General features: G+C 45.1%; 1 protein-coding gene across 7 annotated transcripts in view; it reads left to right on the plus strand.

Moving 5' to 3' along the window:
* The window catches only part of Dis3l2 (DIS3-like 3'-5' exoribonuclease 2), a 382,468-nt gene that overhangs the window by 283,972 nt on the left and 85,383 nt on the right, over positions 1 to 13,113 (plus strand). For all 7 annotated transcript variants that reach the window (XM_039083980.2, XM_063267518.1, NM_001109007.2 and 4 more), the window contains one exon: positions 6,314 to 6,426. In XM_039083980.2, the coding sequence (XP_038939908.1) occupies positions 6,314 to 6,426 (113 nt within the window). The remainder of the gene's footprint in view (positions 1 to 6,313; positions 6,427 to 13,113) is intronic.

The raw sequence follows: 13,113 nt of genomic DNA on the forward strand, positions 1-13,113 counted from the left end.
TCTGTATGAGTAGCCCCAGTCCCTGGAAAATGCTTAACCCGTACATGGTAGGAGCTTTCCTAGCATCTGTCAGATGGTCGAATGAGTGGTGGTGCTTGTCGAGAGCGTATTGGAGAAAGTGTTAGGACTATGATATAATTCACTATGAAGCTATGTGTTGTCTCACCTGAAGGAGAGTAGCTCTAGAAGCCCTGGGCTGTTGGCAGCAGCCACAGCTGTTGCTAGCTTTTGCCCAACCCTATTCTACTCTTCCTCTTAGCCAGAGTCTTGCCCCTGAGTTATGGACTTGTTCTGAGCAGCCTGTAAGCTGGAGCTAGAGCAATCAATAAAAATTCTAGGGAATTGGCTTTGAAAGGGGTGGGGAACGAATACTTGCCATTTTTATCTGAGGATGAGGTAGACTACACTGGGAAGTCCTGAGACTTTGAAGTCACCTAAAAGATGAAGTCTTGGACTGGATATTCTGTGTGCCAACCACCAAGGGACACTTGACAGCAGCCACTGTTTTAACTTTCCTGCTCATTCATTTGATGTGAAACACAGATCATTTAGCCTTTTCTTTGTCCTTCAAGCTGATTACAGGGTAGGGACATAACTGATAATAAGCATGTGGTAACTGATGTTGGGGGTCGGGTAATAAGCTCTAGGAAGGTACCAAGCAGGTGATGGCGCAGCTTTGTCTAGGTCCTCGGGAAAGTCCTGCCTGAGAAAACCCTCTCTTACCCTTCCATGGAATATGAGGGACAAGAGGAGCTGTCAGGAATTAGGTGGGAAAGAGTGCAGCATGCCCACACAAGACAGACAGACAGACAGACAGACAGACAGACAGACAGACACACACACACACACACACACACACACGCACACACACACACACACACACGGAGGATGGAGCAGGGGAGAGAGGAGGATCTGGAGTTCCAGGCTTGGGAGAGAAAGGTGTGAGGACTTTGTTAGTTTCAAATTAGTTGCCTCCAAGTGACAAGATAGCACAGGGAGAAGAGTGGACCATTCAAAGAGGTGGAACTCTGAGGAAGGATGGGCAGGCCTGTATTTCAAAAAGAGCACTATCTTCTGTGTGAACCATAGGTTTGTGCAAGGGCAGGAAGCAGTGAGAAACTTGGTCTTCCTTAAAGGAAATGATGGTCACTCTAGTGAAGTGGGACTGGGTGGGGAAGAGGTCTGGGCAGATTGGAGAACTTCGGAAAGTAGAGTGCAGTACCTGGTCAGCAGAGGCCTGAACACGTCCTGGGTTTCCTCTGATCTGCTCCATGAAGGTGCCTTTGCTGATTTAGTGAATTTGGAGAGGACACAAATCCTCAGTTTACTACAGCAGATACTGTTGTTTTCTGTGAGGTGTGTCCTGTGCCACCAATGTCCTTCTCAGTAGTGGTGCAAGCACACTTAAGTGACCAGGTCTGGAAGGGTCTAGTTTTGCCCTAGCTAAGGAAAGACTGACAATGCCTCCATCTCCCCACCTCTGCCTGGGCAGTCCTCGAGGCTGGCCAAGCCTCTCTCTGCCTCCAGCTAAAGCTGGCTGTCAGCTAGAGATTTAGAAAGGAGCTGCTGGGGTTTCCAGGACTTATTCTTCTAATTAAAGAGAACTAGAGTTAATGGCTTAGTGGTTGTTCCATAATCAAGCCCTGCTACAAGTGGTTAAGGAGCTTGGCAGTGAAAACCAAAAGAGCCTTCAGGGACGGGGTGTGGCTGTGAACAAGGCTAGGAAAAGGACTTCTGCATCCAGAGCTAAGAATGTGGCTTCCCTGAGTCGTGGATGATAGGGAGGTTTTGAGTTGTGGCCCATTGAGACAGAAAATTAGGCTGTTTCATCTTGTCCTGGAAGTGACCGTAGATGGGGGTTGTGGGTGTGGGGGGATGAGGGGGATAAATGGAACCAACGCTCAGGAGTCAAGCTGGCTTGGAATTGGGGCTTATCACATCCTGGCTGCGCCATATTAACCAGTGATTAGCAGCCTCCTCTATCCTCAGGTGATTTATCCTTGCAATCTGTTGGATGTGGTTATTGTCAGTGTTAGATTATACTCAGACACCCTGGCACAGAGATATATTTTAAAAGTGGTCATTCCTACTTTTCTGAATAGCTTTTGAAGAGAAAGGATTGAACCCAGGGCTTTGTGCATGATGGGCAAGTGATATGTCATTGAGATACATCCCCATGCTCGATTAGCAGCTTTGTGAACATCACTGCCAATGTTATATTCATATAGCTGTCGTACATTATGAAATACTTTACTATTTTCCATCAGTGAGACTTCATCTCACTCTCACAGGCTTTTGTCCTCTAGCATCAGTGTATCTACTAATTTCATTAGGCCCTGTTCTCCTTAAAAGCTGAATTTCCACGTGTGGATGTCTAATGCTGGCATCAACCAGAGGCTTCATTCTCTGCATCATAAGTTTATTCAAGAAAGCCCTCATTGAGCCTGGAGAGACAGCTCTCCAATTAAGAGCACATGTGTTCTTTTAGGACTCACACAGTCAGGAAGCACACAACTACTTTATCTCCAACGCTAGGGGATCTGATATCTTCTGGCCTCCATAAGCTCTGATATATATATATATATATATATATATATATATATATATATATATATATATATATATCATCTTAAAAAAAAAACAAAACGTGGAGCCCTTGAGAACAGGCCACGTGAACACCTGGAGGATACCCCACCCCCGAGGATAGGACAAGGACCCTGTCGAGAAGTGGTTGCAAAGGTGGTTTCTGAGCCCTGGCTTGAGTCTATTAGTGTTTTACACAAGTCAAGAGGTTCCGATAGTCTCTTTGCTTCTTTCAAAGGAATGTTTGTATTCCTAAGAGCTTTGCAGTCTTTGTAAAAGTAGGACAGGCGTGAATGGCCTTGGGAAAAAGACCATTTCTCTCAGCTTTCACTGCTCTCAGAACTCATGGGAGTCTCCTCTGCCCCACTAGATAGAAAACTGTTTTTTTTTCTTTATTTTAAGGAATAGTTTTATATTCTTTTAGTAGACATTAAAGAGAGCATTTTATAAACATAGCACTCGTCCTCAGTGTCCTGACAGCAAACGCTAGCATGCTTGACCTTTGAGGTACATTATTTTCTTTCATAGAATTAAAACTTCAGTGCCACTGTCTTAAGAGTTCTGCAAGTTCACATTATGAAAACATATGTAATAAAATATTTATTTAGGGTTTTCATAAAAAGTGTCCAAAGTAGAGAATAAGAGAGTATCTTTTGCTGGGTTGAGAGGCTCTGCAGGGAATTCAGAATGAAATTCAAGTCCCTCAAATATATTTTGGTTGGCCTCCACCATGTTTTATCTCCTGTAATGAACTCTTTGTCAGTTTGTCAACTTTCACTAAGTTCACAAAGTTCATGTATAGTAACACAGAGCCTGGGTTTAAAACTATGGTTTATATCATGATGTAATAGTCGTCTCTCTTCCTTCAGTCAATATTTACCCCAATTTCAAAGGAAGACCTTTTATTTTACCTTCTTCAAGTGTTGGTTTTAAATACTTAAAGTATCAGAATTTAGAAACTGAGCCATCCAAGACTTCTTCTACCTGTGGTCACTTAAAGTGCAGAGAGTGTCAGGCATCATGGGTGGGTCACTGCATCCAGTGACCCAGCAGCATAGCTGCATGCCTACCAGAATGAGACTACTCAACTTGGAGCCCGGCTGCTTTATCCGAGCTCCCCAACCAGCCTTTTTCCTGTGGAAGATAAGCCCTTTGTACCACCCCATAGCAGCCGTCGGCTGCCTTAGACGTGACTTCTCCTTTGTAAATGCAATAAAGCTGTACAGAAACACCCAAGGAACACTCAGTGGGAGGAGGTCTGTTTGTCAGGACAATGGAAGAATAAGTTCTATCTCTACTTTTTAAAAATCCCTTCTTTTTTGTACCCTTTTTATAAAGCTAAGGTAAGAATTACCTCTAGTGAAGGAGGACCAGGGAAGATGTAAAAGCTACAAATGTTCCATACCAGCTATCGGGTGGGCCAGTCAGATGGTTTCATGGCAAAGGCTCCTGTCCCCAGGCCTGGGATCTGAGTTCCACCCTCAAGGTTCATAGGGTGAAAAGAAAAAGAATTGCTTCCTTCAAATTTTCTTCTAACATTCATTCACATGTGCACCATAGCATGCTTACCCCCCCATACACCCACACCCATGCATACACATGCATATAAATAAGAATGTCATTTTTTTTAAAGGTAAGAATGTCTGATGTCTTAGGGCTGGTCACACAGGTCATTAAAGGAGCAAATGGTGGTGTGCTAATAAGCTCTTTGATATCAGATGTGACTGTCAGTGAGTCGGAACTGAAAACGTATTCATTAGCTTAGAAACACCCAAGTAGACAAATGGCCTGGGTTCAACCTCGGCTGGACCCTGAAGGTCAAATGAGGTCACCTTGGACTTTCCCCTATTTCTTAGACTTGTTATTTTTCTGTGTTGGTTTGAGTATTCCTGGCAACTATCCTTCATTTCTGAGTTCACAGGAGAGACCCTCTTGGATAAAGTCCATGTTGGCCCCTAAAAACAAGCTCAGAAAAAAAATCTGTTTGGGTCATATGCCTATGCCAAGAACAGTCACTGTTGTTGTAAAATATAAAAAAATTAAAAAAGTATAGGTGTCTGTTACCTCGCTAGGTCCGGCACCAGGGTGCCCCAAGATATCTGCTAGATATCTTGGTGGAAACACATCCCAACTCCTCGGCGGCCCAGAGTCTCCTGCCGCCGCACACTTTCCTACACTCAAACCATCACATAAAAGAACACACAACACAATAATCTTAGATTCAATTGATAAGATATAATTGCCCACCTAAACATACAAAGCCCAGTACATTTGTACCTGTACCTGTAAAGGTACAGAGTAGAATCTTAACGTCACCCACCATATTGTCCTGCCATGACTTCTCTCCTTTCTCTCTCTTCCTCCTGTCTCCTTTCTCTTTGTTCCTGTCTCCTCCTCTTCCTTCAAACTTTTCTCCCGCCCATCCTTCCTTCTCATCCAATGACAGGCCTCCTTCTATCTTGTACCTGCCTCACCTGTGACATCATCCCACAAGTCACTGCCAACAGGGATGGGGTATAAGACAGTGCATCAGGTGCATGCTCGGTTTAATCACCGTCAACCCTATGCTTGCATCACCAATGTATCTTTCTTTCTCTAAGCTCAATGCCTTATGAGCATGCTCTTTTTAGATACTGTCCATTTTATGTATTTATATAAATACATAAGTATATCCATGTATGTATTATATATGTGTATAGCAACATGTATGCATATTTATGTTCATATGCCATATCACATTTGAAAGTTAGTTAATATGACATTCAAGGGTAAATCTTAAGTTTATAAACTACTTCTCCTATGGCCCTAATGGACATTCCCACCAACCTGGTTAGTACTACTTTGGTGGCTCTTGGAGGGATTGAACTGTTGGAAGGAAGGAAGGAAGGAAGGAAGGAAGGAAGGAAGGAAGGAAGGAAGGGGAAGGAAAGGAAGGGAGGGAGGGAGGAAGGAAGGAAGGAAGGAAGGAGGGAAGGAAGGAAGGAAGGAAGCAAGGAAGCAAGGAAGGAAGGAAGGAAGGGGAAGGAAAGGAAGGGAGGGAGGGAGGAAGGAAGGAAGGAAGGAAGGAAGGAAGGGGAAGGAAAGGAAGGGAGGGAGGGAGGAAGGAAGGAAGGAAGGAGGGAGGGAAGGAAGGGAGGAGGGAAGGAGGGAAGGAAGGAAGGAAGGAAGGGGAAAGAAAGGAAGGGAGGGAGGGAGGAAGGAAGGGAGGAAAGGAAGGAAGGAGGGAAGGAAGGGAGGAAGGAAGGAAGGGAGGGAGGAAGGGAGGAAGGAAGGGAGGGAGGAAGGAAGGAAGGGAGGGAGGAAGGGAGGAAGGAAGGGAGGGAGGAAGGAAGGAAGGAAGGAAGGAGGGAAGGAAGGAGGGAAGGAAGGAAGGGAGGAGGGAAGGAGGGAAGGAAGGTAGGTGGGCAGGAGAGAGGAACAAGCAAACTATTGATTCTACACTAGGCCTGTCTTTTGCAAATGTGGTGAAGGATTTATCCAAAGATTAGAAGCCTTTAGAAATGGAAGATACTTGTGAAAATATTACACTCATTCACAACAGGAACCTCACCATCTGTTCAGTGTGGGATGAAGAAAGAGAACAGCACAGATCACAGCAACTAGAAGTAGCTGGCAAGACTAGAACAGTGACCCATGCTTCAGGGCTGAGCCTGTAAGGGCTTGGAAAGGATCCCTGTGGAATTCTGCTGTCCTTCCAACCAAGTTGATGCTCCTCCTTATCTGCTTACAGGCACCTTCGAAGTGGGCGTCCACATAGCCGATGTGAGTTACTTCGTTCCTGAGGGATCCTCTTTGGATAAGGTAGCTGCTGAGAGAGCCACAAGTGTCTACTTGGTCCAGAAGGTACAAATCAGCTTTGAGTTTCTAGACTTTACTAAGTGTACCCACTTAGTGTGTTTTGAATTTGTAAAGAATATGCCTTTTCTGAATCTTTTCTCAGATCTAGTAATGTCTAAAGTATGGGCTTGATGCTGGGAATATGCTTGCCTTTTGCTACTGCACATTTTTATCCCAAGCTTCATTTTCAGAGTATCCTTGTCACATAAGTAGCTACAACAGTGGTCAGCTTCAGAAAGAAATGAGGGGAAATGCTTGCTTTCAAACTATTGCTCCAAAGAAGGGCCTGTGAGACAGCCCATACCAGCTGCTGATTTCTGTATAGTTTGGTTGGGACCCAGCACATGTATTATCTGTGACCACTCTCACATAATAACAACAGAATGGAATGACAATTTACTATCTACAAGAGCCTTTGAGAAATTGTTTCAACCCTTGTTCTAAATGTGGGCACCAATCCTGTCCTGACCTACACTTTACAGGAGGCCCATGGAGTCCCCAAGATGGATTCTTTTGCTGTTAGATGTCCCTCATCTCAGGAACGAAGATATTATGTCCCTTCTAGGGACTGGGAGATCATTCAATAAGTAAACTATCTGCCATGTGAGCATAGGGACCTGATCTCAGGCCCTCAGCACCTCCATGAAGCTGGGTGTGGTGACATGCATCTGTGATATTAGCATGAGAGGGAGTGGAGGGAGGCAGAGCCCCACAACTGCCTGCTCAGCAAGTCTAGCCAAACAGTGAGTTTGGGCTTTGGTGAAAGGGTCTATCTCAAAAAATAAGTCAGAGAGTGAGAGAGGAAGATGCCTATTGTTGACCTTTCATCTTTCTGCACATGTACACACACACACACACACACACACACACACACACACACACACACACGTGGAGAAAGAGATCTATCTATTCCACTGCTATGTAACTGTAACTGGCACATCCCTACAAGTAACTACAAGTATTTACTAAGCACCAAGTGTCTACTGGGCATTGCAGTAGGTCTGAAGACAGCTGTAAATAAAAGAACATATGTGACTTATCTCTGTCCTCCATAGTAGTTCATGAGTTCTCCCAGCCTTTTGCTCTCTGACAATCTGCTCACTTGCTCATTTGGTTCATCTTTTTTTTTTTTTTTTTTTTTTTTTTTGACATTCACTTTCTCTCCAGCTCCCATGAACTGAGTGGCTTGAACCTTCCCTCCACAGTCACATGCTCTAGAACATGACTTTTGGTATTTGATCATTGATTGTACCAAGGTAAAATGCCTGTTCCCACTCCTGCCAACCCATCCCAAAGCATTCTTGAAACTGGATATTGCTTGCTTGGCCCAACACTCAGGGACCAGAGACTAGCCAGGGGCCACATCTACTCCTTTCTGAGAATTTCCAAATGTCATCACTCAGGGAAGGGTACAGCTTCCTAGTCTCACCACTACTAGCTGCCTGTGTGCCCACACTGTTGGCAACATGATCACAAGGCCATGAACTCTGCCTCACAAGCAGTGTGTCCTCATGGTCTGGCTGCTGCCTCTCTAGTTCCTTGTTTATTTTAGGTAGAATGAATACTGGAGTGCCCAACTGAAGTTCTGAGGTCTCTGCCTACATTGGGAACCTGCAGGGAATTTTAAAAGAGGTTTGCCAGTGTCTAAGTTTTCACATACCTTTGGGCCTGAGTGTTTTTGTCCTGTTTATAAGGCAACCTCCCCCTTTCTCTTAGGTCTTGCTGACTTCTCTTGCTCCCTCCACACTTTGACAAACAAGACCTTGAAAACACATGCTTTTCTGGTTGTCTGAACTCCTATTACCTGCTTCCCAGAAGGTTTAGTCCTTTGGTAATTATGTTGTCTAGATGTTGCTAAGGCAGGCCACAGAGGCACAGTGACAAACAAGAGAGACAGTGTCTCAAGCAAGTTGGAAGGTAAGGACCACCACTGAACATGCGCCATGGCATATGCATGCATGCACTCACGTAAACAAAAAGTGCACACACATACATTCTGTAGAGTGGCCTCTATTCTACTTTGTCTCCTTTTGGTATCTACACTAAGTTTCTTGAATTAAGAAACATATTAAACTCCAGGGCCCCTTCCTAGCTTGACCCTTCTAAGAGTGCAGTTCTGACTCCTGTACAGTAACTCCACTTGACCTCAGGCTGAAGAAGTCCCATGTGCACTTCCTGCCTGACAGTGCTGCTGGCCAAACCCGCCCCTTTTCCCTGGTCCAGACTGAGAAGAGGGAAGCTGAACTTCCAGATCCCTTGTAACTGTGAAAACTCTAGTGTAGAGATAGGAAGTAACTGCTCGCACTTAAAGGCTGTGTCAAGAAAGTGTGAAACACTCTTCATTTGCAGTAGGTTAACTCTGCCCTTTGTTGAGAACTTTAGATCCCATTGGAGCCTCCTCTTCTGAGCAGGTGGCTTTCTCTTGTCTCGAAGCTGCAGTCTCCTCTTATAACCAGGAATTCTGTTTCAAAATTAGAAACCAAAAGAATGAAATTGGATTAATAACTAGTGTTGTCCTTTCTGTTCCCTTGGTATTGTTACTGTCACACTTTGGTAGTGTGGGTTGGGACTCTGCTGCTAACCTCTAAAGTGGGGAGCTGGTAGAAGATGGGTTGTGAACCTCCACTGCCCAGCCCCGCCTCTAGCTTGGCAGGAGCTTGAGGCACCCGCCTCAACCTTGGCCAGCAGGAGCTGTGCATTCTGATGCCTTGAAGCACTGCTCTGACCTTTCTTCCTACTCAGCTTTGTTTCTTAAAGGCCTGGCTGTGTCCAGGAACTTTCTGCTGCTTTCACTTACTCTGCCTATAAAGGTCTTCTTAGAAGCCAGCGAGCTGCCTTTCCCTCTGCATCTTCTCTGCTCTCTCATTTGGCCAAATCATTTTTTCCCAATTCTGTCACTCCAGGGAATGGAGTGGGAGTTCCAGTTGATTTCCCATCTATAGAAAATGTGGCTCTCACTTCTTTTCATTGAGATGCCAACTTAGAAGTGAGTGATAGTCAGAGTCACAGTCTTGGTTTGGTGAATGACCCCAGAGAGTAGGACAATAGACAGGGAACCAGTATTGGGTCCAGATCCTAACTCACTGGCTTTAAATGAAATTCTTCTCGTTGAGATTTGACTCACAGTATAAGGACTCAGTAACTCGAGTTAACAAGGGCACGTAGTCAAGAGAAAGATAAATTTAAACAGTGTCTGTTTAAATGTTAAAACCTACCCTTCCTTTTAACAAAGATGGTTCTCTTAAGATAGGGACAACTGTGTTTCTGAACTTGAACCTATTTTCAGAGGCTGTGACATTTGCTCATCTAATATCTTCTCTGGGAAAGAAATACAATTTAATTTTAAGTTTTAAGGTAATTAGAAAAAATAAATACATAAATTAAGTTTAAAGTAAAAGAAAACCTGAACAGTCAGAAACCAACCGAAGCTCCGTGTCTGCTGGCCCAGCCGTGCATGTTGTTTTAGGTGTGAGACAGCTCGGATGAAAGCTCGCCCATAAATCTCGAGGATATTTTATTGGTAGTGCTTTATAATAGAGATCAAAGATTGGGATTGGAAGCCTGTCTTCATGTAGAGTCCAGAGAGTTTTAAGATGTTCCTTTCTGACACCAGCAGGTTGTCAGTGCTGCTGTTTTGTTAATGTCAAACTGGATAGCAAAAGAGTTGCTCAAATTCTGAATTCATGGAAGTGTTGATATGAAAAAGGAGACCCTTTAAGCAGAGATGTTGGCTGGCAAATATATTATCTATTTCCTTTAGGTTTCTTTAGTCTGTGAGCGGGGAGCTAGCTGAGCATGCCTTGGTGTGAAAACCTCCAAGTCCTAAGAAAAGGAGAAAACCCCAACTTGCCATCTGCAGATCTAGAGTGCACTAAGGGAGTGAGGGGTTACCTGGGGAGCCAGCCAGGACCTTGGCTTAAAAAGACAGAGTGTGACCTCTCAGGCAGTAGGAGACCCTCATTACTTGTGAGTGTCTGGCTTGATGTCACTGCTCATCCTTCCTGTTTCTCCGCACCCAGATGATTGATTCTTCCCCTCTGTGGCCCTTTCAACTGGTCACAGGGCTATCCTGGCTCACCCACTGCTGAACTTGGCCAGCCTGCCTGCTGTGGCTTTAGCAGATGTTTCTGCTCTCTGAGGCTCATGTAAGATTTTATAGCCTTGTTGGTACCCCCACCCAGCAGTATTGGGCAGTGCTGTGCTGACCTAAATGACCAGTTCCCTCAACTCTCCCAAGCTCTGGTCCAGAATGCTTAGAAAGTCAGGGTCCTGTCATCACTCCTTTTTCTACAGCCAGCCTTTAATCTCTGTCCGGACTGCATTTTGGGTTTAGGTCTAAAACCTTCCCCAGTTCTGCCTTTTCTTCTGCCAGATCTCTTGTTCTTGTCCATGCAGCAGTACTGAGGACCACAGGTGTTAGGCATGCAAAACTGAAGGGGACACTGGTTTTGTTCCTGATCAGAAAATGTTGACACATTATAATCACTTCCAGTACACTGGGCTGCCTTAGTTACAGAAGTATAGAGAGGAAAGGGAAGTCATGTCTACCTGAGTTGGAAGGAGTGGGGGACAGCTTCTACAAGAGTCAAGAAGATGACACAGAGGTCAGCTTTTGGAATGTCTCACATTTTAGGAAAATGTCTAGATAGATAGAAATAGGTACTGGGGACCTTCCAGGCAGAAGGTAAAAAGAAGTTCAGAGGCTGGAGGGATGGCTTGACAGGTAAGAACTACTGCTCCTAGAGGAGACCCAAATTTGGTTCCAATACCCACCTGGTATCTCATAACCACTAGTATCTCCAGTTCCATAGGACCCAGCCTTTCCTGGCCTCTGGTGGTGCACAGAGCTCACATAGGCGTGCACGCGCGCGCGCGCGCGCGCGCGCACACACACACACACACACACACACACACACACACACACGTGCGCGCAAGAGAGAGAGAGACAGAGACAGAGAGACAGACAGAGACAGAGAGACAGAGACAGAGACAGAGAGAGTGTTGTGGTTTGCCCTGGAGTTATCTGTATTTTGATGCTAATTCCACTGCTCCAAGGGTAGCTGCCTAGTCACTACTCAGGAATCAGGTGACTTCACCAGAACCTTCTCCCTATTGAATTTGTAAAATACAGGTGAGGGGCAGATACAGAATAGAATGAGGCCTGTCATTGGAGGAGAAGGAAGGATGGGCGGGAGAGAAGTTTGAAGGAAGAGGAGGTGACTGAAATGAGAAGGAGAAAGAGACAGGAGAGAAAGGGAGAAGCTGTGACAAGAGAATATGGCGGGTGACGTTAAGATTCCTCTCTGTGTATTTACAGGTTGTTATTAATGTTCTTAAAGGATGGATGGTACTGGGCTTTGTATGTTTAGGTGGGCAATTATATCTTATCAACTGGGCCAAAGGTTATTGTGTTGTGTGTTCTTTTGTGTGATGGTTTGAGTGTAGGAAAGTGTGCGGTGGCAGGAGACACTGGACTGCACGGAGTTGGGATATGTTTCCGCCAAGATATCTAGCAGATATCTTGGGGCACTACGGTGTGACCTAGTGGGTATAAAAGACATCGAAAGAAAGGAAGGAAGGAAGGAAGAAAGAGAGAGAGAGAGAGGGAGAGAGAGAGAGGGAAAGAGAGGGGGGGGGGCCTTAGAAGCACTGTGGTTGAGGAGCAGCGTGTAGTGACATGCTGGGATCTGAAGTTGGAAAGAGGCTTGAAGTGGCAGACTAAGCAGCGTGGGCTTCCTTCAGGATTATAGGGTGTGCTCAGTTTTGAGGACAGTTGAATGGTCTTCCTTCTAAGCAGAAACGCAGTTGAGCACTCCGGATAAAAGAGAATTCAGCCAGAGTCAGGGCTAGCATATCAGTACCAGGGTCCGCTCCACATTACTGTACCCCTGAAACTGAGTAAGTGCCCCGACATAGGCAGAACTCTCCAAAGTGTTTATCATGCTACAGTATTGTGCTGGACAGTCACCTCTAATTCCAGTAATGCCTATCACACAGCAAAAAAGAGGGAGAAGCAAAGAGTGGGGAAATGGAGCTCTTTCTCCAGGCACTGCTACTGCCTACATTGAGATAAATGCAGAGGGCAGATTCTCCCTAGCAGCTCTTAGTGCATATGACCCCTGGCCACTGATTGTGGGGACCCAACACTGCTCTTTCTGTATTTTGTTTTTATTGTTGTAGACTTGGTGTATTATTGTATAGCTCAGGATCTCCCCGCCTCTATCATCATATCCAACCTATAGGCCTCGCCTTTAGTGAAGACTTCTTCACCCAGCCAAAAGTATCTGGGACCCTTTTACCAATAAGAGACAAAAATCCAGCGGATCCAGCTCATCCAGCACATTGATTCCTGGTAAAGGTAAAAGTAACAGGACCTAATATAGATAGGATTGCTAAAACAGGGAGTGTAGTGATAGCTGGCAGATCACCTACCTGAATAGGATTATCTATGACCAGAGAAGAAGGAAGATGCATGGGAAGAGAGACAGCTCAGTCATTAAGAATACTTGCTACATAATCATGACCAAATCTCACATATATCTCAGTAGCCAGGTTAACAAGCCAGATGTCCCTACGAAACACCTGGAACTTAGGCTCTGAAGGATCTGATACCTTCTGGCCTCTGCTCATGTACAGGTACACATAGCCACAGACAACCACAAACGTTCATGCAGGCACACACGCACGCACACA

Source organism: Rattus norvegicus, chromosome 9, assembly GCF_036323735.1.
Source record: "Rattus norvegicus strain BN/NHsdMcwi chromosome 9, GRCr8, whole genome shotgun sequence".
NCBI classification, from domain to species: domain Eukaryota; kingdom Metazoa; phylum Chordata; class Mammalia; order Rodentia; family Muridae; genus Rattus; species Rattus norvegicus.